The 23,814-nt window shown below is 52.7% G+C and overlaps 1 protein-coding gene across 2 annotated transcripts in view; it reads left to right on the top strand.

Annotated features, from left to right (window-relative positions):
- Window positions 1-20,252, top strand: part of CORO2B (coronin 2B) — a 139,566-nt gene extending 119,314 nt beyond the window's left edge. For both annotated transcript variants that reach the window (XM_030875136.3, XM_060294056.1), the window contains exons 4-12: window positions 6,000-6,149; window positions 6,809-6,973; window positions 8,872-8,988; window positions 9,120-9,224; window positions 9,750-9,846; window positions 13,423-13,535; window positions 13,854-13,944; window positions 14,151-14,290; window positions 18,244-20,252. In XM_030875136.3, coding sequence (XP_030730996.1) covers window positions 6,000-6,149; window positions 6,809-6,973; window positions 8,872-8,988; window positions 9,120-9,224; window positions 9,750-9,846; window positions 13,423-13,535; window positions 13,854-13,944; window positions 14,151-14,290; window positions 18,244-18,375 — 1,110 coding nt within the window. In that variant the 3' untranslated portion in view covers window positions 18,376-20,252. The remainder of the gene's footprint in view (window positions 1-5,999; window positions 6,150-6,808; window positions 6,974-8,871; window positions 8,989-9,119; window positions 9,225-9,749; window positions 9,847-13,422; window positions 13,536-13,853; window positions 13,945-14,150; window positions 14,291-18,243) is intronic.
- The last annotated feature ends 3,562 nt before the right edge of the window (window positions 20,253-23,814 follow it).

The following is a 23,814-nucleotide window of genomic DNA, read 5'->3' as shown; positions in this document are numbered from 1 at the left end:
TTTCATGTGTCCAGCCTCACATTTACCATTTCATTTAATCTGCTGGCAGCTACCTCACAAGACTCTCAGCAGTAGATGCTCAGTCGTGCTTCCTTCTGGGCCGTCAGGTGGCCTCTCTCACCTCCCTCTCGTAGGAGTGATTTGTTGCCCATGTTGGGAAACAGTTAAGTGGTCAGAAGATAACATTAAGGTAGACTTTGAGGTTCTACCTCTTGTTTAGGTAAGTGACGGTAAACTCAGTTTCTAGTAGTAAACAGCATAGTTGGCAAGAAATGAGGAGGTGGGAGTTCCAAGACCTTCTGGGCGAGACCCTCACGGTTTCTTTCTTCTCGCTGCAGAAGAGACATGAGAGTTGCTCTGATCTCAGCCCCAGGCGGTGTTTCTGTGGATTTGTTGGATGGAAATCCTAGGGCCAATGGCTGTGTAATGTAGTACAGCTAAATTGGATGCCATCAGAGGGCAGTAACCATATCTTATACTTGCCTGTTCCTCCCCGCACTACTCCAAACGGGGTTGTTTTTTGAAGTAAATACTAAGGAGTTGGAATCCATAGCTTCACCCAGCTACTTAGGACCACTGTGAACTCCAGCTCCTTCTCTTAGCTCCTGTACATCAGATACAGACAATAAGTAGTTCGTTTGCTGTAGCTGTGTAACAAGCAATTCCCCGAACCATAGCATTCTTTCCCTTAGAACAGTGTTGTCAGAGGGGCTGAGTAGGCCCTCACTAGGCCCTGACCCTAAGTCACTAGCAGCCACAATCCTCAATGTATCAGAAAGCAGAGAGACCCAGCCAGACACCTTCCTAATCACATCATAATTTTAAAGAGGAAATGTATTTGCATTCCATAAAATGGAGACAGACTTCATACCACATTCATTGACTACACAGGGGGCCACAAAGCACAGATGAAAAATAGAAATCACATCTAGAATCTGACCTATCTAAGACTCGTATAGAATCCTTAATGTCATATTAAGCAAGCATTGTTAAGTATTACTAAGAGTGCTTAGTAATCTGCTTCGTAGGGTATATATTTAGTCTTCATAACAGCTATAACGTAGGTGTAATTATTCTTACAGTTGGGAAGACTGACGTTCAGGGAGGCTAATAAGTTGGCTGAAGTCTCACAGCCGATAAGGTCAGAGCCTGGATTCGAACGGAGCTTGTAAGGCCACAAAGCTCTCACTCTCTTGGCCCAGCTGCTCCCTCACGCATGCACAGGGACACTTGGTTTTGCAGCTTTATAAACTGTCCCTTTCAGCCGCCGTGGCTTAGCCTTGTCTGCACGCGTCTGCTGTCAACCCCACAAGACTGTGAGCTACTAGAGACCAAGGACTGGCCCCCGGCGGCCAACACTGTGACCGGGGCGGGGGAGGGGGGTAGGCATATTTCGTTGGATTGATTGGAACTGAATGTAACTAAACAGGGCTCTGACCCAGGGACCTATGAAAGGGACAGTCCCAGGCACAGCTGGCTTGCTGGAGAAAGCGCTTTTGCCACTTCTCCCCTCCCCTTCCTTCCAGAAATCCCATTTGGCAGACTCTGTTTGGTTTCCTGTTGAATTGAAGTAACCTCTCTGAGAGCAACCTCTGAACAGATCTATAGCGCTCCTCCCACACCCATCCACTCTTTGTTCCCGGCAAATCCCTTGAATATTTAGGGACTGGAATTCCTTTTCCAGCTACTTAGGCCCACTGTGAACTGCAGCTCCTCCTCTGAGCTCCTGTCGTGCGTGCTGCCGACCGTTAGCTGTAGTGGTGGATCAAACGGAGCTAGTCTCTTCCCCCCCGGTGATAACATTCAATGATGTCAAAAGCAGAGAAGTTTGGAAGATTAATACTGTCTCAGTGTGCAGAAGAGAAAACTGGGGCCCAGGGAGAGAAGTGGCTGGAATCAAATGGAGTTATGAGGCAAGACGCCTCTCTCCTTCTCTGTGGGACATTTTCCATTTGAGACCCAACTCTAGCAGTTATTGGTGAAAACAGCTCTAGGCTTCCCCCCTGCAGCCCTTCATTCCTCTGGACTTGGCGCCAGTCCGGGGGCTGAGTCTGGTCACAGACAGTGCCTGCCCTCTCCATCCGCTTGGCTTACCCCTCGGTTCCTAGGCAGAGCTGTCACGCCAACGAATCAGCTCCTATGGCTAGAAAGCCTCAGACTCACAGGGACCCTGAAGCTCAGCTTAGCTCAACCCACACACCTCTAAAAGGTACGTACCTCTCAATTCATCATCCGGGTGAGGATCCTGAACCTCAGAGAGTTTAACTGGCTTGTCCAAGGTCATCCAGCTGGTCAGTGGGCTTAGAGCCTGAGTGGACCCGCCCTTCACAGCTTCCCCCGTGTCTCTCTACCTTACCCTGCACGTGATGCCATCCAGGGATGCCTCCGTTAGCTGGCTCCTCGGGAATTAGGCTGTTCTGGAAAAAGGCTTCCTTCTGAGCCTCAGCCCGAGCAGGATTCCTTGGGACGTCGATAACCAGGGATGACACACATGGCCTCTGGCCTCCTCTGCCACCCACCAGCCTGCCCCACACCAGCCGGGCTGACCCTCCTGCGGCTTCTCTGCCCACTGTGCCTGAACCCACTCACGGGGTCATTTTTCTGTCTCATCCTTCCCCACATTCCCAGCCTGTCTTTTCAAACGTGGGTCACATCCCCTCTTCTAATAACACTGTGCCTCCTGACCCTCCCACCCCGTCACCCCCAAGACTGGATTCAGGGCCCCCAGCTCTGTGCTCCTGTAGGTTCTCTGCCATGTGCGCTCAGGAGCAGGCTATGGGGCAAGCTTAGCGCCCCTCCCATTGCCTCATTATCCCACGGCCTGGCTCATAAGAGGTGTGAGTGGAATGAATGAGACTCAACTTTCAGTTTCAAAGATTTTCTCAAAGGCCAGATTTTCTCCCCTTCCTAATCAACACTTATACACTGAATGACATGGGTTCGCGTGTGTATGTACTTGTCTGGCCATAGACAAGATCCTTTGCCCCCAAATGCCTCCACGCTGGCCTGCCTTTCTGCTCCTTCAAGTTTCGTCCCCTTGACCCTGAAAGCATCTCAAGCTTCCTGCTCAAGTGTAAACAAGGGTAGCCTATCAACACGGAAAAAGATGCCTGGTATTTCTAAGAATCAAAGACATGCAAATCCAAACAACAGGGAGATGGCATTTTTGATCTGATGGGCAGAAACCTGTTTTCGAAGGTATAGTTTTAGAGACATGGGTAAAGAAACACTCTCAGACTCTGCTGGTAAAAACTGGGACAGCTTTTTTTTTTAATTAAATTATTTTTTTTATTTTTGGCTGCGTTGGGTCTTCGTTGCTGCGTGCAGGCTCTCTCTAGTTGCAGTGAGCAGGCTTCTCATTGCACGGTGGCTTCTCTTGTTGCAGAGCACAGGCTCTAGGCGCTCTAGCTGCATGGGCTCAGTAGTTGTGTGCATGGGCTTAGTTGCTCCGTGGCATGTGGGATCTTCCCGGACCAGGGCTCGAACCCGTGTCCCCTGCATTGGCAAGGGGATTCTTAACCACTGCACCACCAGAGAAGTCCCTGGGACAGCTTTTGAGGACAATTTTACAGTAACTAAAAAAGTGAAACACTTCTGGGCATGTGTCCTACAGGAATACTCACAGCCATGCACAAACCTGTATGACAGGCCTGATCATCATAGAATGAATTGTAACAATGAAAAAAATGGGCAGAGCCCAGGTGTCCATTAACAGAAGTTGATTAAATCCATCACGGCATGGCCACATAACAGCTGTCCCTCTGGCCACTTAAAAAGATAAGGTAGAGCCATGTGTAGTGGTGTGGAAAAATGCCCACTAGCACTTGTTACATGAGAAAAGCAAGTTGCAGAAGTACATGTGTCATAGCATACCTTTGGGTAAAAAAGAAAGAAATGCGGAGGATGGGGGAGGTATTGTATGTATGAAGTGTGTGTGTGTGTGTGCGTGTGTGTGTGTGTGTGTGTGTAACACAAGCATTAGTCTCCGCTCTTCAAGGGTCACCTTCCTCGGGAACATTTGGGGACAAGAAGAATGAGTGTCTTATTGGTGACTACTGAGTCATCTACCCTGGTCCCCACTCCACCCTCCCTGCCATTTCCAGACGAGACCTCATCTCAGAAGGCGCTTTGCACAGGGCTGTCGGGGAAAGACCGTAGGGCATGCTGGGCCCCCTTTCCATCACCTCCCTCCCTCAGGCTCCTGCCACCATGCAGGCTTATGTGAGTGTTGGGCTTTCCCGGAGAGCTGGAGCAACCACAGGAGATGATTCAATGATGACAGGAAAACCTCAAACTGTCCCCTAATTATAAACTTTTTCTCAAGTATGTTTTTGAAACTGAGAATGGTACTCCTAAGGGTGACCCCTAATCCTTGACTGGACCTGGAGGCTCCCATGGTCTACATGTGCACAACATGTGGGCAATACTCATTTCTACAGTCTCAGGGTAAAGCACCAAGAAGGGAAACCCACAAGGGAATTCCCTTAGAGGTACCCCCGGTTCCCAGCCTTGCTGCCCTGTCTTCGGGACTGCCTTTGGCTTTCTTTAACATGTTTTTCCTCTTTATTCATAGCCTTCAGAATTATCATCAAATGGCTAATAGTCCATATTGCTGTAACATAGTAAATTGTTGCCCTAATGTTGGTCACTTGGAGTATTTCTGAATTTTCTGTATTGCAATGAATATCTTCGTGCGTGGAGATTTGGGCTTATATTGAATGTTAAGAGTGAAATTACTAGATCAAGGAATATAATACAAATGTCTCTATGGTTCCTATTAAAGATTGCCGAATTGCTTCCAAAACAGAGTTACTCTGTTTTGTAATACCACGAACACCAACTGAATCTATAAGTTCCCGTATAATCTTGTCCATACTGTTTTGTTTTTTTGTTTCTTTCAGTTGGCTATTTTAGAAGATTATAAATGGTATCTCAAAGCTGTCTTCCCTGTTTTTCTCCTTACTGGCAAGGGTGGAGTTCAGATTTTCTAAATGTTTGTGTTAAAGGTGTCCTAAGCTATAGTCACGTGTGCTTTTTCTTCTCCACCCAGTTAGATCGTAATAAACAGCATTAATGATGATGATAACAATTATAACAAGAACTATAATTCCATAGGTCTTTAGAGCACTTTATAGTTTACAAACTCTTACAACCACTATCTTATTTTATTCTGCCAGTAGGCCAGGCAAGGCAAAGAGTCCCCCCACCCCGCTCCATTTATAGATGAAACAGTTGAAACTTGCAGGGTATGCTTGGCTTGAGAAACAGAAGCCTACCAGCATTGATGTAAATAATCAGGGGGTTATTCAAAGATCGCAGAGAAATTGCTCAGTTTCTCTCTCTCCAGGGCCGCGTGATTGCTTCTCTCCATGAGTTGCACCCTCCTCTCTCTTCTTCGCTTCTTTATCAGCATCCATAAGCCTGATGATAGCTGCATCCAGGCTCTGCATCCTTTCGGCTCAGGCTCCAGCATCTCATCGGTCTCTGCCCCTCGGTTCATCATCTTTCAGGAGAGACTCCGGGCCTCCCAGTCTCCCAGATGGGTTTCCCTCTGCTCAGGTGTCCATCCCGGGTGGGGAACAGAGTGAGGGACAGGCCATGTGGTACAAACAGAGGCGCTGGGGCTGAAGGCACTATTACAAGGGTGTGGAAGGGAAGCAGAGATAGGCTTTGAATACAGCACTTGCTAAAAGCTGCTCCCTGTGTGATCCTCTGGGCCTGGCTAGACAATAAGAATCACGATATCCAGTAAGAACAGTCGCCAAGGTCTGCAGAGGCTTCTTGGAGGAAACCCTCCCAAAGGCACAGAGGAGATGGTCTCTTTTCTCTCTAGCCACACCCTGCAACCTCCCCCTCAGGCCTGTCGGGCTCTGCCCACCACCCTGGCCAGGAGATACCTTACTAGGCAGATCTCCGAAAGCCTGGTGTCTGAGGAAGAGGGCAGCAGGGGCTTCTCCTGGCCCTGCCCAGCCAGCCCAGGCCCTCCTTCCCCTCTGCAGGTGCGGATCTGGGAGATCCCCGAGGGCGGGCTGAAGCGGAACATGACGGAGGCTCTTCTGGAGCTGCATGGGCACAGCCGGCGCGTGGGGCTGGTCGAGTGGCACCCTACCACCAACAACATCCTGTTCAGTGCTGGCTACGACTACAAGGTGGGCAGCTGGTGGGCACTGTGGCCAGAGCCGACTCGGCGGGGAAGTGGAGGGAGAGAGAGAGGCACTTTGGGGGGCCTGTAGGGAGCACTGTTACTTTCCCGAGCCTGTTAACCAGTATTGTCACATCCATTCATTCGCTCGTTCAACAACACAGCTGAGCATCTTCTGTGCGCCCGTCATTCCTGGGGTTCACAGAGGCTGGAGGCACTGGTACATTGGAGAAGAATGCCCACTCCGTGCCCACACTCTCTGCCTGGTCACTTCTTAACCAAGAAGTAGCTGCTGCCCTCCTAGTAGAAGAAAGAAGCATCCAAAGCTGCTGGTGGGGAGAATGGAGCCCCAGCCCCTACCCCCAGGCATGCCCTCAAAAGAGGTGTGCCGGCCAGTGGAACCTGGCCAGGAACACTCACGCTTCTTGCTAGAAGCAGAAACCGAGCCCAGGCTGGGGCTGGGATCTGCCCAAGGATAGTTGTGGATTTGTGTGACAGGGACACATCAGCCTTTGATATAGAACCCACCGACACCATCCCTCATCCCAGCACATCCAACCCCGCATGGGGCGTCTCTCCCAGGGCCATCGGGTGCAGGCTGGGGACAGCCACCCCGTGCCAGCGGCAGCAGGGCTGAGCCCGCCTCCTGTGTATCCGCCCTCCCAGGTCCTCATCTGGAACCTGGACGTGGGCGAACCGGTGAAGATGATAGACTGCCACTCGGACGTGATCCTCTGCATGTCCTTCAACACTGACGGCAGCCTGCTTACCACCACGTGCAAGGACAAGAAACTGCGTGTGATCGAGCCCCGCTCCGGCCGCGTTCTGCAGGTGAAGCCCCGCATCTTTCTCGAGGGGAAGGAAAGGTATTGGGACCCAGGGCTCTGCTTTCAGCCGGCCCTGGAGGGAAAGGCTGTGCCAGCTCCCCTCTCCCGAGCACCTGGCCTGCACCTCTGGGGACCACCCCATCTGTTCTGGGCTCTTCTCTGCTCATAGGAGCCCTGCCTTGTTCTGGAAGCGGAGGGACCTCAGTAGCCTTCCCACAGACTCCACCCCTCTCCCCAGATGGGATTCTTCTGCCTGTTCTGGGGGCCAAACTGGTAACCCCCTTCAGCGCATGAATCCCTGGGTGTTGACCATCGTAGGCACAGGAGGAGGGGACTTTGGACTCACTGCCCAGCCACCTGCATGGGACGAGCCTGGAGAAAGCGGCTCGGGGTGTCAGTCCCAGGGACAGCTCCAAGAGGGGAGGTGGATGGTGAACTTAGCTCCAGTGTTGGTCTTTGACTCTGAGTCTTAACTCTGAGGAAGGGATTAGATGTCATTTGGGAGTAAGAAATTTACATTTCTTGAGCACCTACTGTGTGCCAGTCATGGAGCTAGATGGGATGGAAAATTTGGATGAAATCTGAGGTTTACCTCCTAACACAAGAAAGATTGGTGCGTGACCTGGTTGTGTTTATCTTGGAAAAAGCCAATATTGCAGGACCAGAATGTCATCTACTACTACAAACAATAATCACCGTAGTTATTAGTGTCGTTAGTATTAGCCACCATTTACTCAGAGCTCATTGTGTGGCAGGCACTGTGCCAGGGGCTCCCCACCGTCCCTTCATTTAATCCTCTGAGGTGGGTACTGTTACTCTTCCCATTTCCCACATGGCAACGCTGCCCCTTGGAGAGGGGCTGACCTGATTCTCACAGTTACAGGAGGAGCTAGAATTCAAACCCGGACAGTTGGACCCCAGAGCCCATGCCAAGCAGAAAAGATGTAAGAGAGCAGAGACCCCAACCTCCTTCTCACAGATGTGGACACATGCCCGGAGAGGGTGAGGGACTCCTCCAGGGTTACACTTTTTCGGCAGAACTTGGAACTAAAATCCAGAGCGAGTGACGCCAGCCTGGGTCTCTGCACTGCTCCACCAGCCTCTGGGTCCTGCCTCACGCTGACTCATCCTGGCAAGGGGCCGCCATGTGTTAGGAGGGAAAGGAGGTGTCATGAGTCCAGAGGCAGGAGAGAAGGCAGGGGATGGCCCAGTTAGAAGGAGCCCCCGGTGAAGTGAGTCGCCCCGCAGTGAACCAGCATGAGTCTCCGGCCCCCTGAGCCTCAAGCTCTCCATCCTCAGAGAGTCCTTGCAGTAGGGATTGTTGTGACAGTTCAGAGATGCCTCGGTGAGAGCACCTGGCACCCAGCCCAGCTCAGGCCCTGCCTGGGACTTGGTCCAGTTAGTTCCCTCCTTCCCTATCCCCCATCCGCTCTGGGACCTGGCAGCGAGGCCTGGTTTCTTGGTCCCCGGCCTCCATTGCCCCACAGCACCTGTAGTCATTTCCTGTGGCTGCTGTGACAAGCTACCACAAGCGATGTGCCTTACAACAACAGAAACTGATCCTCTCACAGTTCTGGAGGCCGGAAGTCTGGCTCCCTCCGGCGGCTCTGGGGGAGAAGCCTTCGTGGTCTCTTCCGGCTTCTGGTGGCTTCCTTGGCTTGTGGCCTCACCTCTGCAATCTCTGCCTCCGTGGTCACACTGCCTTCTCCTTTCTGCGTCTGTGGAATCTCCCTTTACCTCTCTCTTCTAAATAAGGACACTTGTGATGGCATTTAGGGCCCCCGTGGATGACCCAGAGGTTCCGGGGATTAAGACATGGACGTATGTTTGGGGGCCACCAGGCAGCCCAGTCCAGCACCCTATTGTCTGGGGCCTGGCTCACCAGCTCTCTGTCCCTGCCAGGAGGCGAACTGCAAAAACCACAGAGTGAACCGGGTGGTCTTCCTGGGAAACATGAAGCGGCTTCTCACGACGGGGGTCTCCAGGTGGAACACGAGACAGATCGCCCTCTGGGACCAGGTCAGCCGCAGGGAGGCCGGAGCGGATGGGGCAACGTCAAGGCGTTGTTACTCCGGGGGCTTTGCTGGGATTGGGGAAGGTGAGGTACCATCCTGCCTGGATACGGGCTGATCCTGGCCCCCGGCCCGCAGGAGGACCTGTCCATGCCCCTGATCGAGGAGGAAATCGATGGGCTCTCCGGCCTCCTGTTCCCCTTCTACGACGCTGACACACACATGCTCTACCTGGCTGGAAAGGTAGGAGAAGATGGGGGAGGGACAGGGACAGGCTGTGGGAGACCCCTGCCCCCATTGGGCCCCCGCTCCTGCCCTACCTCCCAAGAAGAGCCTAGCCTCCCTGCCCTTCCCCTGACCCAACATGGGTCAAAACCTACCGTCAAGTCGGACACTCATTCTGTTGAGGTGTCAGTGACTGAGAATTCCTTCAGGGGTGGATTGGAGTGGGGTTTGACTTGGGAATAAGGATCAGAGCCTGATGTGAATCATCCCTAATGATGGGATTGGAGGCACCTGCCAGGAGATCTTGTTAGAAAGTCTGTCTGTAGGCCCGTGACCGTGCACGCACGCGCACAGTACCCGACCTCCCCCCCACCGCCCCCAGCAAGTCCCTTACTGGGGGCCTAGAGGCTAGGCCTCCTGGGTCTTTTGACCACCTCGGAGGCATGGCAGAGGCTCTTTTCAGCAGCCCGCTGGACCAGGACCTGCTGAGCCCGCCCCTTCCTCTCTTCCTTCCTCACCTCCCTCCCCACACCCGGCTCCTAGGGAGATGGAAACATCAGATACTACGAAATCAGCACCGAGAAGCCCTACCTGAGTTACCTCATGGAGTTCCGCTCCCCGGCCCCGCAGAAAGGCCTCGGTAAGGGGGTCCGGGGGCTCTTGCGGTTGTTAGGCTGTAGAAGGAGACACTGGAATTTGGCTTTCGGGCCACCCTGCCCCCAAAATGAAAAGTCAGACTCAGAAGGCCACGGCTCATGGGCAGGTCAGAATGGAACCTCTGGGTGCTGCCCTGTGAGGGTCAGCCCGCCCTCCTTCAGGCAGCCTGAAGACCTGCTCCGTCACCCCATGGGGCTTGGTGTGCTCCGTCATCTCTGGCCATCAGCAGCCTGCAGGAGTGTCGCGGTACCTTCATTCCCGTTTGCAGATGCGGAGGCCAAAGCCCATTGTTGTTCTGACATGGTGGGAGGAGGTTCAGTAACTAAAGGTCAGAACGGGGTCCAGGAGCATGTCCCTTCCTGAAGCCTCTGGGAAGTCAGGACCCTCAGTCCCCCAAAGCAGCTCTGTCCTTGCCTGAGAAGACAGGAGGAATTCCAGGGTGTCCCCCTCACTGCATCCCCAGGTTCTCAGGCAAATCCCATAGAGGGCTCCAGGATTGACGAGTGTAGTGAGTCCGTCCTTCACGCCCTACACTCTCCCACCGCTAAAGCCTTACAATGAAATCTTCATGCCCAGTGACTCACACTGGCAGTGCATCCGATTCAGCAGTCCCCCATTTGGGGTCCAAATCACCCAGAGGAAGGAATCTCTTCAGGGATCTGTTCCCTCCTCTCCTTAGAATTTGGGTCTGGTTTTGTCCCTCTGAGGATCTGGGATTATGGACACGGCCTGAGGGCCAGCTTCAGAGACATCAGGGCTGGAGGGGCCCAAGGACCCCTCTCAGGGACCAGCAGCAAAATGGAGGCCCAGAGATATGCCTGAGGTCCGAATGACCATTCCACTGACTTCACCCTTCCCCAGGGCTCTGTCATCCCCACCTCCCTCGCTGTCACCCCATCATCAAATAGTATAAAATGCAGCCTGGACTTTGGAGTCCAAGCTAGGTTTATATTCTGGTTAGGGACTGTGTCCCTAACCCCTCTGTGTCCCAGTTTCCTCATCTGTAAAATGGGGATAATTAAACCTACCTCGAAGGGCTGTTGTAAAGCTTAGAGATCATGTATACAAAACACCTGGCAGAGTATTTGTCTCCTGTTCCTTCCTGTAGTCATTCAACAAACATGTACTGGGTACCAGCTGTGTGCCAGACCCTGGACTAGTCCAGGGGTAAAGTGATAAATAAAACAGAACACAGCCTCACTCACATCCCACTGAGGGACAGACAGACAGTAAACAAATAAGTAAGGAAAATATTGGACGGTAGTAAGTTCTAAGAAGAGAATCAGATGGGGTAATAGAACAGAGAGTGACGGGGGCTGTTTTAGACCAGGTGGTCGGGGGAAGCCTTGCTGTGGAGGTGACATTTTAAACTGAGATCCGAAAGGCAGGAAAGGGGAAGAGTAGTGCCAGCAGAAAGAACAGTTAGTGCAAAGGCCCTGAGGCCAGAAAGAGCCTGGCATGTTCTAGGAGCAGAAGGGAGGTGAGTGTGGCTAAGCATAAACATGCGGAAGGTGGGTAAGTGTTAGGGGATTAAGCTGGAGAGATGTGCAGGGGCCAGCTCCCATGGGATGCATTAGACAGGGTATATTAGAGTTCTCCAGAGAAACGACCAAGTATATTTATAAAAGGGGAATTGCAAGGATTTGGTTCACGTGATTATGGAGGCTGAGAAGTCTCACAATCTTCCCTCTGCAAGTTGGAGGCCCAGGAAAGCCAGTGGTATAATCCAGCTCAAGTCTGAAGGCCTGAGACCCCAGGGAGCCGATGGTGTGAATCCCAGTCCAATAGCAGGGGATGAGATGAGATGTCCCAGCTCAAGCAGCGAGGCAGGGAAAAAAGGGCAAATTCCTCCTTCCTCTGGCCTTTGTTCTGTTCAGTCCTGCGATGGGTTGGAAGATGCCCACCCACACTGGGGAGGGCCATCTACTTTACTGGGCCCACCGACATTAACCATCACCCAGGGGAAGGAGTTGGGGTTTCACCGGGAACTCGTAGAATTTTCTTTTTCTTGGGTGGATGGGTAGGTGGGAGTGGGACCGTGTGATGTGATCTGAAAGGTTGGTTTAAGATTGCTCTGGCTTCTGTAGGGAGACTGGATCTTGAAAGGGCAGGAGGGAGGCAGAGAGACCAGTTAGGAGGCCCCTGTGGACTTCTAGGCAAGAGAGAATGGTAACTAGGGGGATGGCATGGGGATGAGGAGATGAGGATGGATCCAGGAGATGTTTAGAAAGTTGGGTCAGGGCTTCCCTGGTGGCGCAGTGGTTGAGAGTCCGCCTGCCGATGCAGGGGACACGGGCTCGTGCCCCGGTCCGGGAAGATCCCACATGCCGCGGAGCGGCTGGGCCCGTGAGCCATGGCCGCTGAGCCTGCGCTCCACGACGGGAGAGGCCACAACAGTGAGAGGCCCGCGTACCACAAAAAAAAAAAGAAAGTTGGGTCAGCAGGACGTGGGGAGGAGGGAGGGGCAACTGAGGATAGCTATTTCTCCTTGTCCTCCTCACCTGTGGCCACTGTTGAGCATTTGCCACGAGCCAGGCACCTTTCGTAGGTTCCAAGTGGCTTTGTCACTCACCCCAGGCAGGTCACGTAGCTCCTAAGTGGCAGAGCCAGGATTCAAACCCAAGTCTGCTGGCTTCACTTGGTACCATGATGCCACTTCCCTCCAGCTCCTGGAATTCCCTTCTCTGGAAGAGCAGCCTTCTGCTCCAGCCGAGGAGAGGTAGAACCTTAACTCATATTCAGATCAGGGAGAAAGAAACTAATGTTATCTGTGCTCATCACTGCCGGGCAGTTAACAAGCATCTTCGCACTCAGTCCCCCGACCATCTCGTGAGGGGCCACTACTGGACTCCTCTAGGCCACCAGGGAAGCTGGAGCTCAGAGAGCAGTGATTTGCCCAAGGACTCCCGGCCAGAAAGAGGGGAGAGTCGGGATTCAGACCCAGGATTCTGTCCCACCCCAAAGCTTGTGTTCCTAACCCCACACTGCACTGCTGCCCCAGCCGGTGTCCAGATGATACAGCTGTTAGGGATGTTGTATCTGGTGCCCACGCAGACATACATGCACACACGCACCCCTGTCGATCCTATAAGACACATGACGGAACGGCAGTCTTGGGCTGCGTGTAAACCTCTGGGGTGCACGGGGAAAGCTTTCTCCCTCCTTCTTTCTCTCTGAAGACTGGGGGCACAGAGGCTTCGGGAAACCAGTTCATTTCAGAAGGTGATGGTCTCTGTGGCTTATACAGTCTCATCTGTAAAAAGAATGGATTAGATTCAAATAGTTCTGCAGCCCCTTCCAGTTCTCAAAGGCCCCAAATCTATAGCGTGCCCCTTGGTGAGGCAGGTCCGGCCCACGGGGCTTATTTGAGAAGTTACCACCCAGAGACAGAGCCTGACTCAGGAAGCCCCCAGCCCCCTCCTGTCTACTGTATGGGTCATTGCCTCCAAACCTAGTGCCCTCCACCTGTGCCTTTCCCCTGGCCAAGGTCATCAGGAAGGAGGGGCGATGAGGGGGGATTCCCGGGACCCCATGTAGCCGTATGTATGCCTGTCCACAGGGGTTATGCCCAAGCACGGGCTGGATGTGTCTGCCTGCGAGGTGTTCCGATTCTACAAGCTGGTGACTCTCAAGGGCCTGATTGAGCCTATCTCCATGATCGTGCCCCGGAGGGTGAGTGGGGCTGGGCTGGTTCCAAAGGGCCCCGACATTGAAGCCTAGCTTTCTCGCCACTGACTGTAAGCCTGGCGGAGCCCGGAAGAAGGAGCCCTTTTCCTGTGGATTGGGGTGGGGGATGGAGGCCGTTCTAAGGTGAGGACAGTTTGGCTGGCTAAGGTGGGAATTCCAAATGGGAGACACTGTGAGTACAAAGGCCGGAGACAGGGCAGCAGGTATGCGGTTGGACGTCAGCAAAGAGGAGAATCTGACTGGAGAGCACGGGCTTTCTCAGCAGCCCCCCATCTGTCCACTCTTCTGCTTCCCCCGCTGCAGTCGGATTCCTACCAGGAAGACATTTACCCCATGACGCCGGGCACAGAGCCAGCCCTGACCCCCGATGAGTGGCTGGGAGGCATCAACCGAGGTACCGCAAGGGGTGGGCTTCCCAGAAGAGGCTAGGAGACTGCAACCTTGGCATTCGGTCTAGCCCACCCCCTTCCCCTTGCATATCCTCCTAATTGAACTTGCCCTCACACTCAGCCGACTGTCGGGCGTGGTGTTCAGTGAGAGCCACCATCACTTGACAGTCAATGGAACTGTCGGTGAGAACACGTCCCTTGCCTTTCTTAGATCCTGTGCTGATGTCTTTGAAAGAAGGCTATAAGAAGTCCCCCAAAATGGTATTCAAGGCTCCCATCAAAGAAAAGAAGAGCGTTGTGGTCAACGGAATAGATTTATTAGAAAATGTCCCACCCAGGACAGAGAATGAGGTAAGGAATATAAGTTATTGCTGCCACACATCCTGGCAGAGCGAGACCTCTGCATTTCAATTACGGGCTTCAGGCCTTTAAGCTAGCTCCGTTCTGGGGCATTTTTCTTTCTCTGACAAATACCATAAGTAGCCTGCTGTTGGCTTCCGTTGCCTCTGACCCCAATAACTAGAGGCTGGGCTACGGTAGGGATACTGATGCCCCTCAAACCCGCGAACCCAGAGTTACGTGTCCCCTCGTGAGTCCATTTCAGAATGTGGCTGTCATCTGGAGTTATAAATTCCTGACTCATGGGGAAAGCCAGCCTCATGCATTACAGCACTGCTTTCCTCCCTGGCATGGCAGCAGCAGCAGGGTCTGATGATTTCCTGTTTTTGTGGAAGAGGCTGCGTGTTGATGAAAGTACTCTTTGTACCATTTGGAAAGGGAGCAGCTCATCAGGGGTAACCGGAGCTGGGCCTTGTCCACGCCCCCCAGAGGCCTCTCCTTCCAGCCACACCCTCGGTCCCTGGCACCAGCATAGTTCAGCTCAGCCAGGATTCATGGAATGCCCACCGTGTGCCAGGCCCTGGGCTTGATGCAGCTGCGGTGGAGATGGCGGCAGGGACCCACCTGCATTTGGATCCTGGCCCTCTCAATTCCTGGCTGTGCCTGAACATGTTTCCTGACTTCCCTAAGTCCATTTCCTCATGGTAAAACGGGGCTATGAGATGCTGTGAGCATTAAAGAGACCATTGCTAAGTATCTAGCACTCTTCCTGCTCACGTTAAATGCATAACGAGGCTAACTGTATTAGCTCTCGATTACCATGTAGCAAATTACCCCAAGACTTAGGGACTTAAACCCCAAACATTTATTATCTCATAGTACCTGTGGGTGCGCGCAGCTCGAGGTCTCTCATGAGGGTGTGAACCATCAGACAGGGCTGCAGTCGCATCTGAAGACTCACCTGTGGAAGGATCTGCTTCCAGGTTCACTCACTTGGTTGCCGGCAAGACTTACTTCCTCACAGGTCATTGGACTAAGGGTCTCAGTCCCTCAAGGGTTGTCGGCCGGATACCTCCCTCAGGTCCTTGCGATATGGACCTCTCCACAGGGCTGCTCACAGCATGGCAGTGAGGAAGAGAGGGTGTCCAGGATGGAAGCCACAGTCTTTTTGTCAACTCCCCTTGCAAATGACATACTGTCATGTCCTCTATATTCTATTCATTTGAAGCAAGTTACTAGGCCCCGTCTACCCATGAAAGGAGAGGATAACGTGGGGCCATCTTACAGGATTTCTTGTCACACCAACTTATAATTATCGCTGTTATTCATAAAAGTAAGACCATTCCTAACCTCTGGGACCTCACAGTCTTAAAGGTGAAACTGGCAGGTAAATTGATAATTGCTATAAAATATGTTTATGTGCCATTATAGAGGGATGTTCAGATTTCTAAGGCTGGATGAGACCGTGTGATCAATGGGATTTGCTTCAAAATAATCGCGAGGAGGGTGGTACAGGGGAAGTAGGTAAGAGTAAAGCCGAAGCAAGAGTGGTCACATGGGGACTTCCCTGGTGGTCCAGCGGTTAAGACTCCGTGCTTCCAGTGCAGGGGGTGCAGGTTCGATCCCTGGTCAGGGAACTAAGATCCCGCATGCGACGTGGAACGGCCAAAAAGTTAAAAAAAAAAAAGAAGAAGAAGAAGAGTGCTTGCATGTTATTTCCTGAAAATGGATGATGGGTACTTGTTCTTGTTTTCCATTAAAAAAAATTTTTTTTTTCTTTTAAGTACCTTGAGAAGGTAGACGTAGTTGAATTGCTGCGATAGCCCAGGGCCATAACAAGAGCCTGAAGTTGGTTCTAGTACTGGGTGTGGAGAAGGCAGGGTGAATAGCAGTTACAATGAGTAACCTTTAGCTATGGACTTGTCTGTATCAGAATGGAGGACCTGGAGAAATATTTTAAAGGGTCTCTGAGCAGACAGCACAGATGCCACAATCTCTCTACACTACAGCCTGGATACTTTGCTTCTTGGGGAAAAAAAAATTGCTCAGAGTCTGTTACTCTGGTTTTACCCACAGTTTTAATCATCACAGAAGACTGGAAGCAACCAATAAGATAATGGGGCTGTGAACAGTAGACACATGGGTCTGAGTGTGAAGAGACAACAGGTAGCTTGACACAGGGGAGAAGACATCATTGTACAGCTCTGTAATTTTACTAAAACTCACCGAATTGACTTAAAATGAGTGAAATTTACGGTACATGAATTACACTTCAGTAAATCTGTTTTTTAAACAAAAGTAGATCCAAAAAATTATACAAAGAAACTTTGAGAACTTGGAAGGCACAGGAGTGCATAGAATCACTTAGTGCAGGGCAAACACCACAGCATCCCTGTGAACAGATGTAACCAGGACTGGTTTGTTGGTTAATGAAAAAAAAAAGTCAGTTAAAGGAAAGAATCACAAAAATGACATATATATATTCTTTAAACAATTTATTTTCATTTAAATGTAAAACATATACATTCATTCCACACGTTTTGATGTAGGACCAAGACCTCTTCTTTGAGGACGTCCCAGTTGGGATCTGCTATGTCTTTGTCAAATAAATCACACTTTAACTCCAGTTTCCAGTTTCAGTTTCTTTTAAGGGGAGCTTAAAATCAATCTGAAAACAAAGCCCTTGTTTTTTCAAAGTTTTCCCCAGTTTTTTTTTTTTTAAATATTTATTTATTTATTTGGCTGCTCTGGGTCTTAGTTATGGCATGTGGGATCTTCGTTGCAGCATGCGAACTCTTAGTTGTGGTGTGTGGGATCTAGTTCCCTGACCAGGGATTGAACCCATGCCCCCTGCATTGGGAGCGTGGAGTCTTAGCCACTGGACCACCAGGGAAGTCCCCCGGGTTTTTTTTTAAGACAGGTTTATTGAGGTGTAATTGACCTACGGTAAAATTCATCCTTTGTAGTGTACAGTTCCATGAGTTTTGACATATGCCTACAGCTGGGTGACCACTACCATACAATCAAGATATAGAATATTCCCCATCTTTTATGTGTATGTCATCCACACCTAATTCAGTAACAACTTTCTTAGCACACCCTTCTTCAAGATTCTCAAATGCATTCAACTTAGTTTTTACGGAAACAGCAACTCTCTTTTTGTATTCCTATTTCATCAGTTTATGTCATATTTAATTAAACTGTGCAATCATTATACAAAAACAGATGCAACTCACAGTAGGCAGTTTGAGGACCAACGCGACTGCTTATTGGTAACTTTCAGCTCAAGTGTGTGGGGTCCCCCAGGAGCCTGTGGAGGCTGCGTTTTGCAGGCGTCAGTCAGTCTGTTTTATGGAAGAAATGGAGAGGCTGGTTAATCCAGGGAGCCATCTAAGCGAGGGTCTGTCAGATTCCCATGCTTTGCTCGTGGCCACTCCAGCGATGGCTGGTGCAGACTTTGGTGCGCCGTGCTAGTCCCCTGTCAGCAGGAAAAAAAGCTGGATTCCATTCTGTATCCTGAGCTTCGTTAAGAAGAGAAGGATGCAGAACATTTTAGAAAGCTTTCTATTCCGAGTGGGAGGTAAATGAAGTATTCGGTTTGAAGCCCTAGAAGGGTGAGCTTGGGATATTGGAAAACTGGCCTGTGTGGACTCATCCCTTCTTCAGTGACCCTGGATCAGTGCCCGAGGCGGGTCTGCATATGCCAGAGCTTTTCTTCTCTGCCTCACGGTGCGGGCTGGGGGTGGACGTGGGTGGGAGCCATGCGCTGAATCTGGAGAAGGGAGAGCGGCAGTGACCTGAGTCACCTGGGACACCGGCACGGGGGAGGGGTGGGAGGCCTGGGCCAGGAGGACAGCGGCTGCAAGGGGCGTGGGGGTGGAGCTGGGGGTCTGGGTGCCCCCTGGAAATGTCACCTTCTCCCCTGCTCTCTTCGGCTCACCGGCCCCCTCTCTCGCCCACCCCAGCTCCTCCGGATGTTCTTCCGGCAGCAGGATGAGATTCGGAGGTTGAAGGAGGAGCTGGCCCAGAAGGACATCCGCATTCGGCAGCTACAGCTGGAGCTGAAAAACTTGCGCAACAGCCCCAAGAACTGTTAGCTCCCCGGCTGGGCTGCTTTCTAAGCCGATCTCTCCGTTGTTTCTACTCGTCCCTTCACTTCCCATTCTCCGGTGACCCCAGAGACAGAACCAGGACTGGAGCTGGGGGAGTGCCTGAGGACCCCACCTGCCACCTCAAGAACTGGAAGCTGACCTTTGACCTGTCGACCTCACGCTAACAAAAGCCCCCAGCCTCTCCCGGAGACCCAGGCCGGCAGCCCCTTCCCCTGCCACCCCAGGAGCCCCGGCTTCCCCTTGGCTGGCAAAGACCTCGGACTCCCCGAGGGGTGCCCTCAATGGACCAGGGAGCGGAGGGGGAAGCCAGGACCCCAGGAGACTTAGAGGTTGAACTTTTCCCCTGCAAAGGGGGCTGCCAGGACATCTCCGTGCTCCCTGCTGGGGCTCACAGTGGCCCTGATGGACGCACAGTAAGGGCTGGATTGCCGATTGCCGGCATCAGCTGTTCTCCCTCCCATCCCCCACCTCTCTCCCCGCCCCCGCCCCTTCCCCCCCCCCCCCCCCGCAGCCCTGGAAGCCCACTCACCTGACAAGGGTTGCGAACAGCCCAACTCCTTCCTGTCTCTTGCCCCCTCTCTCTTATCTTCAGGGAATTAAGAGGATCGCTCGCCAAGGCCATAATGCCCCCTTGCTTTCCCCTGAGGCTCTTCAAAGCTCTGGCAACACCCTTCTCCCATTGACTTTGTGAAGCAGGCAGGGTAGGGAATCGTGTCTCCATTTTACAAGTGACAGAACTGAGGGTTGCAATGGGGTAGTGGCTTCACTAAGTCACCCAGCAGATGAACAGTGGACCCAGGACCAGGACCAGTGGTGTGCAGACCTCAGGCCCGGACCCTTCCCACTGCATCAAGATGCCAATCCCACGGGGGCATCACCAGGGCCCAAGTCTCCGTGGAGGAGAAGACTGGGAGCCTCCCAACACCAGTAGTGCCAATGTGTCTCACTGCCCAGTCGAGGCCCCTCACACTCAGTGTCCCTACGTCCTCCCGGCCCCCACCTTCTGCTCCCACCCCCCAGGGGACTCCCTCTGAGATGAGGCCTCTTCCTCCTGGAGGCTGAGACTGAGAAGGGTGGAGCTGGCCCTGGGGAGGCCGAGCAGGGGCCGGATGGCTCCGGGGGCCGCTCTGTGTGCATGTCTCGGCCCTGCTCTCTCAGTCACGGTCAGCCTTAACAGTTGTAGGATGACCACAGCCCCTCACGTGGGTGTAGCACTTTAAAGTTTACACAGCCCTTCGACACTTAGGATCCCATTTGAGCCTCATCTCAGCTCCCAGAGGAAGGGAGCATCCTCCCCATTTTGCAGATAAAGAAACTGAAAAGCCGCCCAGGGTCACAGGACCCTGGGAGATGCCACATTTCACTTGGTCTTCTCCAATTTTCTTTTTTTCCTCTTTTTCTCCCTTCATTTGTCACTACCTATGGAGTCCATGAACACTGTTCTTAGAAAAGTCACAGTTTAGGGGTGAGGTCTGGCCTGGGCACCAAGAAGTGGGTGTCCACTCTTCTCTCTCATTAGCTAGGACCTACGAGATGCATTGTGCCCCACACTGCTTGTCCCACGGCCGCCCTGCAGAGCATCCATCCACACAGGCGGGGCTCCCTAAGCCCCCCCAGTGACCTGGGCAGGGAAAGCCCCCCTGACCCCTCGGGCTTTTCCCCCAAGAGCCTTCCACCCTCTCGGCCAGCTAAAGCAGGGTCTCCTCACCCCCCAGACCCCGCAGCTAGACGGTGTAAGCTTACATCTCCTCTTCCCCACACTTCTGAAGCTTTTTTTTCTTCCCCCCTGACCTCTGTGGTCTTCTGTGATTATTTATGCTGCCTCCTGAGGATAGAATTGAAATAAAATGTTTTCAACTTATCGGACCCGGGCACGGCCAGCTCATTTAACCTGGGAGGTTCCTGCTCTTGGTCACCATGGTATCTTGACGGTCAGCTCCCCGGCCACAGCTCCTCTGCTTTAGTGGAAACAACAAATCACATCCGTGTCTACAGATGCCATTTCACACTTTCATCCATCTACAGCAAGGCTTCTGAACGTCAGCCCCGTGGACGTACGGCGCCAGATGATTCTTTGCTGTGAGGGCTGTCCTGCGCCCTGTAAGCCGTTCGGCAGCATCCCTGGCCTCCACCAGTCAGATGCCACAGCGCCCCGAACCCAGTTGTGATAAAAATGTCTCCAGGTATCACCCAGTGGCCCTTGGGGTGTCAGAATCGCCCCCAGTTGAGAACCACTGTTCCACAGTTATTCAGTAGGCATCTGCTGTAGGTCCAGCCCTGTGCTGAAGGACACCAGTGTTTCACATTGGAATGGTGCTTCGCAGTTTACGAAGCACTCTTCCACGTATTTGACTCCTTTGATCTTCACAGCTCTAGGTGCTATGTTCTAACTGTTCCCGTTTTCCAGAAGAGCCATCAGGTCCAGAGTGTGACATGCTGAAGGTCATTTAGCGGGTGTAACGGAGAAGACACACAGGGACGAGGATCTTCTGAGCCCAGAGCCAGAGGAGGCATGTGTTCCCGGTCCTCAGCCAGGCTCAGCGCTGGGCAGGGTGTCTTCTGGGCGGAGGGCTGGGGCCCATCGTGAGACCAGGGGCTGCCAGGCTGCTGGGACACTCTCGCTCTCTGACCCAGCCAGAGTTGTCATGGAGCAGAGTCGTCAGGCTGCAAAGTGGACAGGGATGTGACAGTGTGGACAGCACAGGAAACTCAGAAGAGCCACAGGAAAGCAATGAAAGCCTTAGAAAAAAGGGCAGGAGAGGAAATGATAAAAGACAGTGGAAGAGCAGTGGACAGGACACCGGGACAGGGAGGGCGTGGTCCAGGCCCAGCTCTGCCTCTGACGGGCTGTGTGACGGGAAGAAGTTCACTTCTCCTCTCTGGGCTTCACTTTCTCCATCTATAAAATGAGGGTATAGGGACTACCCTGGCAGTCCAATGGTTAAGACTCCATGCTTCCAACGCAGAGGGCACGGGTTCGATCCCTGGTCGGGGAACTAAGATCCCACGTGCCACGCAATGCAGCCAAAAAAAAAGGGGGGGGATAGGAAAATTGGAGGGTCCATTCCTGGTCTAACACTTGAGTTTCCACTACACCAGCATTTGGAAGAGTGGGACAGATCCCCAAGACCACCCATTGTCTAGCACGAGTGATACAAACAAGAAGTATATCAGGCGAAGCGAAGCAGCAGGGTGGCTTCCTACAGGGCTTGGGTGCAGAAAAGTACTTTTGCTAAACATGAATTTGAAAAAGACACTCCTGGAGTTTCTGCTGTAGATCAATTCACAGTCCTGGGCTTGAAAGAAATGCTAAGGTCATTGAGAGTTTAGCCTTCGTGAGCTCCTTCTCCGGGGATGCCAAGGAAGGTGGGTGGAGCTGGGTCTTTGACTGAGGCTTCCTCCCACCTGGGCCCAGGGGAGCAGGTGAACGCACAAGGTGACCTGTCTCATGTGTGCCTCTGTCCCACGGGACCCCCAGTTCTGAGCCCAACTGGGCAACTCTTTACTCATCACTTACTACGGCAGATTGTCCAAGGTCAGAGCGGAACGTGGTTTCTCTCCAGGCAGCCCACTTCCCAGCTGCATTTGTTGATGAACCCATCAATTGCTTGTTGGTTGTCCACGTGTCCTTTAGTTCCTCACATACCAGGATGTACTCCATGCCTCGTCTGTTACACTGATCCTGCTGACAGTTACGGCCTTGCCCACCATGTTGCTTTGATGATTATAACCATATAGGAGAACAAGACCCTCTAGCTCTTTGTACCCCTTCCCACTGCCATGTTCCCCACCAGGTGCTTGCTCCCTTCTTTTCTCCAAGTGAGAACATCTTAGGCTAAACTCCAGACCCTTCTCTTGTATGGAGAGGTTCCTCTGGGGCATGCCTAGAATTCTTGTCTCACAGCCCTCCACATACCAACACCTACCTGGGTTTTCAACTCAGCCTAACACACCCTGAGTGGCTGGATCTACTCAGTACTGGGCGCTGGAAACCCAGAGATGGGAAAGAACCACGCCTGGGGCTTCCCTGGTGGCGCAGTGGTTGAGAGTCCGCCTGCCGATGCAGGGGACACGGGTTAGTGCCCCGGTCCGGGAAGATCCCACATGCCGCAGAGCGGCTGGGCCCGTGAGCCATGGCCGCTGAGCCTGCGCGTCCGGAGCCTGTGCTCCACAACGGGAGAGGCCACAACAGTGAGAGGCCCGCGTACTGCAAAAAAAAAAAAAAAAAAAAGAACCAGGCCTGCCCTTGAGGGTCTCCAACCAGTGGTCCATCTATGGATATCGTATCACCCAGCAGGACGCGGAGCCCCTGGAGGCTGGGGTGAGTTCCACCCTCTGCCAGGTTCCGTGTGGAACAGGCAGCTGTTAGGGATTTGCTGACTCCCAGATTCCCTTCAGCCAGCCTCCCAGGAGCCCAAGATGGGCTTGGGCATTTTTAAACCCTCTCCTGGCACTGGGCAGACATCCCAGACTGCCAGTGGACCGTGCAGAACGTGGTTGCTTCTTCACTGTGGAAAATGCCTTCATATTGCAGACACCTCCACCACAAGGGCCCTGTCCCTTAGCCTTCCTGCTTGGAAGGGCTGCGGTGACAGGGCTGTCTGGGGCAGAAGCAGACACTCACCTTCACCACAGGAAGTGTTACCAGATCCCTGTCCTCCACCCCTGCCCCTCCAGTCCACCAGCCCAGGGAGGGGGGATGCAGGCCCTTGGAGCAGGGAGGGGAAGAGGGCGATGTTGACAGAAGCCCCTCATTCTCTGTGCGTGTGTGTTTCTATTTGGGAACAACCTGCGCACTACCTTCCCTTAGAATTTTAATTCAGTAACAGACACGAGTGGATCAGCCTTACTGTGAGAGAGAAGGTGAGCATCTACAGGGTCGGGTCTGCAGAGTTCTATGAAGCTCCTGTCCCAGAGCCCCTCCCTTATAGCTGGCTGTCCCATTGCCTGGAATCCCCCCATGAGCACCGTCCTTTTGGGTTAAGCATTGCCCTTATTGCCAGAGCCCTACCTATACATATCCCCCTGGGATTGGGATGCCGATGTGAACGGGGTTGAAGGACCGAGGAAAGGAAACAAGGGGGCAATGAAAAAGGGTGGGCTCAGGTGGGAGGAGGGAGATGGCGACACTGAAGACAAAGGTCTTGGATTTCAAGGTCACAGTGATTAAGGCAAGATTCAAAGACCAGGAAGTTTGCTTGGAGCTTGAATCCAGCCAGCAGGTGGCAGGTTATGGCCTTCTTATCAAGCCCATTTTTTTGGAGCTGGGTCCCCTTCTGTCACCTCCCACTTCACCCCAGAATGAATAACCCAACCATAGGCACGAGGGCCTCGTGGCAGAGCGGGCACACGGAAGAGCCAGCATCTGAAACGCCCCAAGTATCAAAAGAAGGGAGGCTCAGAAGGGGGCAGCAGGACCCTCGC

This window comes from Globicephala melas, chromosome 2 (assembly GCF_963455315.2).
Source record: "Globicephala melas chromosome 2, mGloMel1.2, whole genome shotgun sequence".
Classification (NCBI taxonomy): Eukaryota; Metazoa; Chordata; class Mammalia; order Artiodactyla; family Delphinidae; genus Globicephala; species Globicephala melas.
Note: the sequence above shows the minus strand (reverse complement) of the source record. Positions and strands in the feature narration are given on the sequence as shown.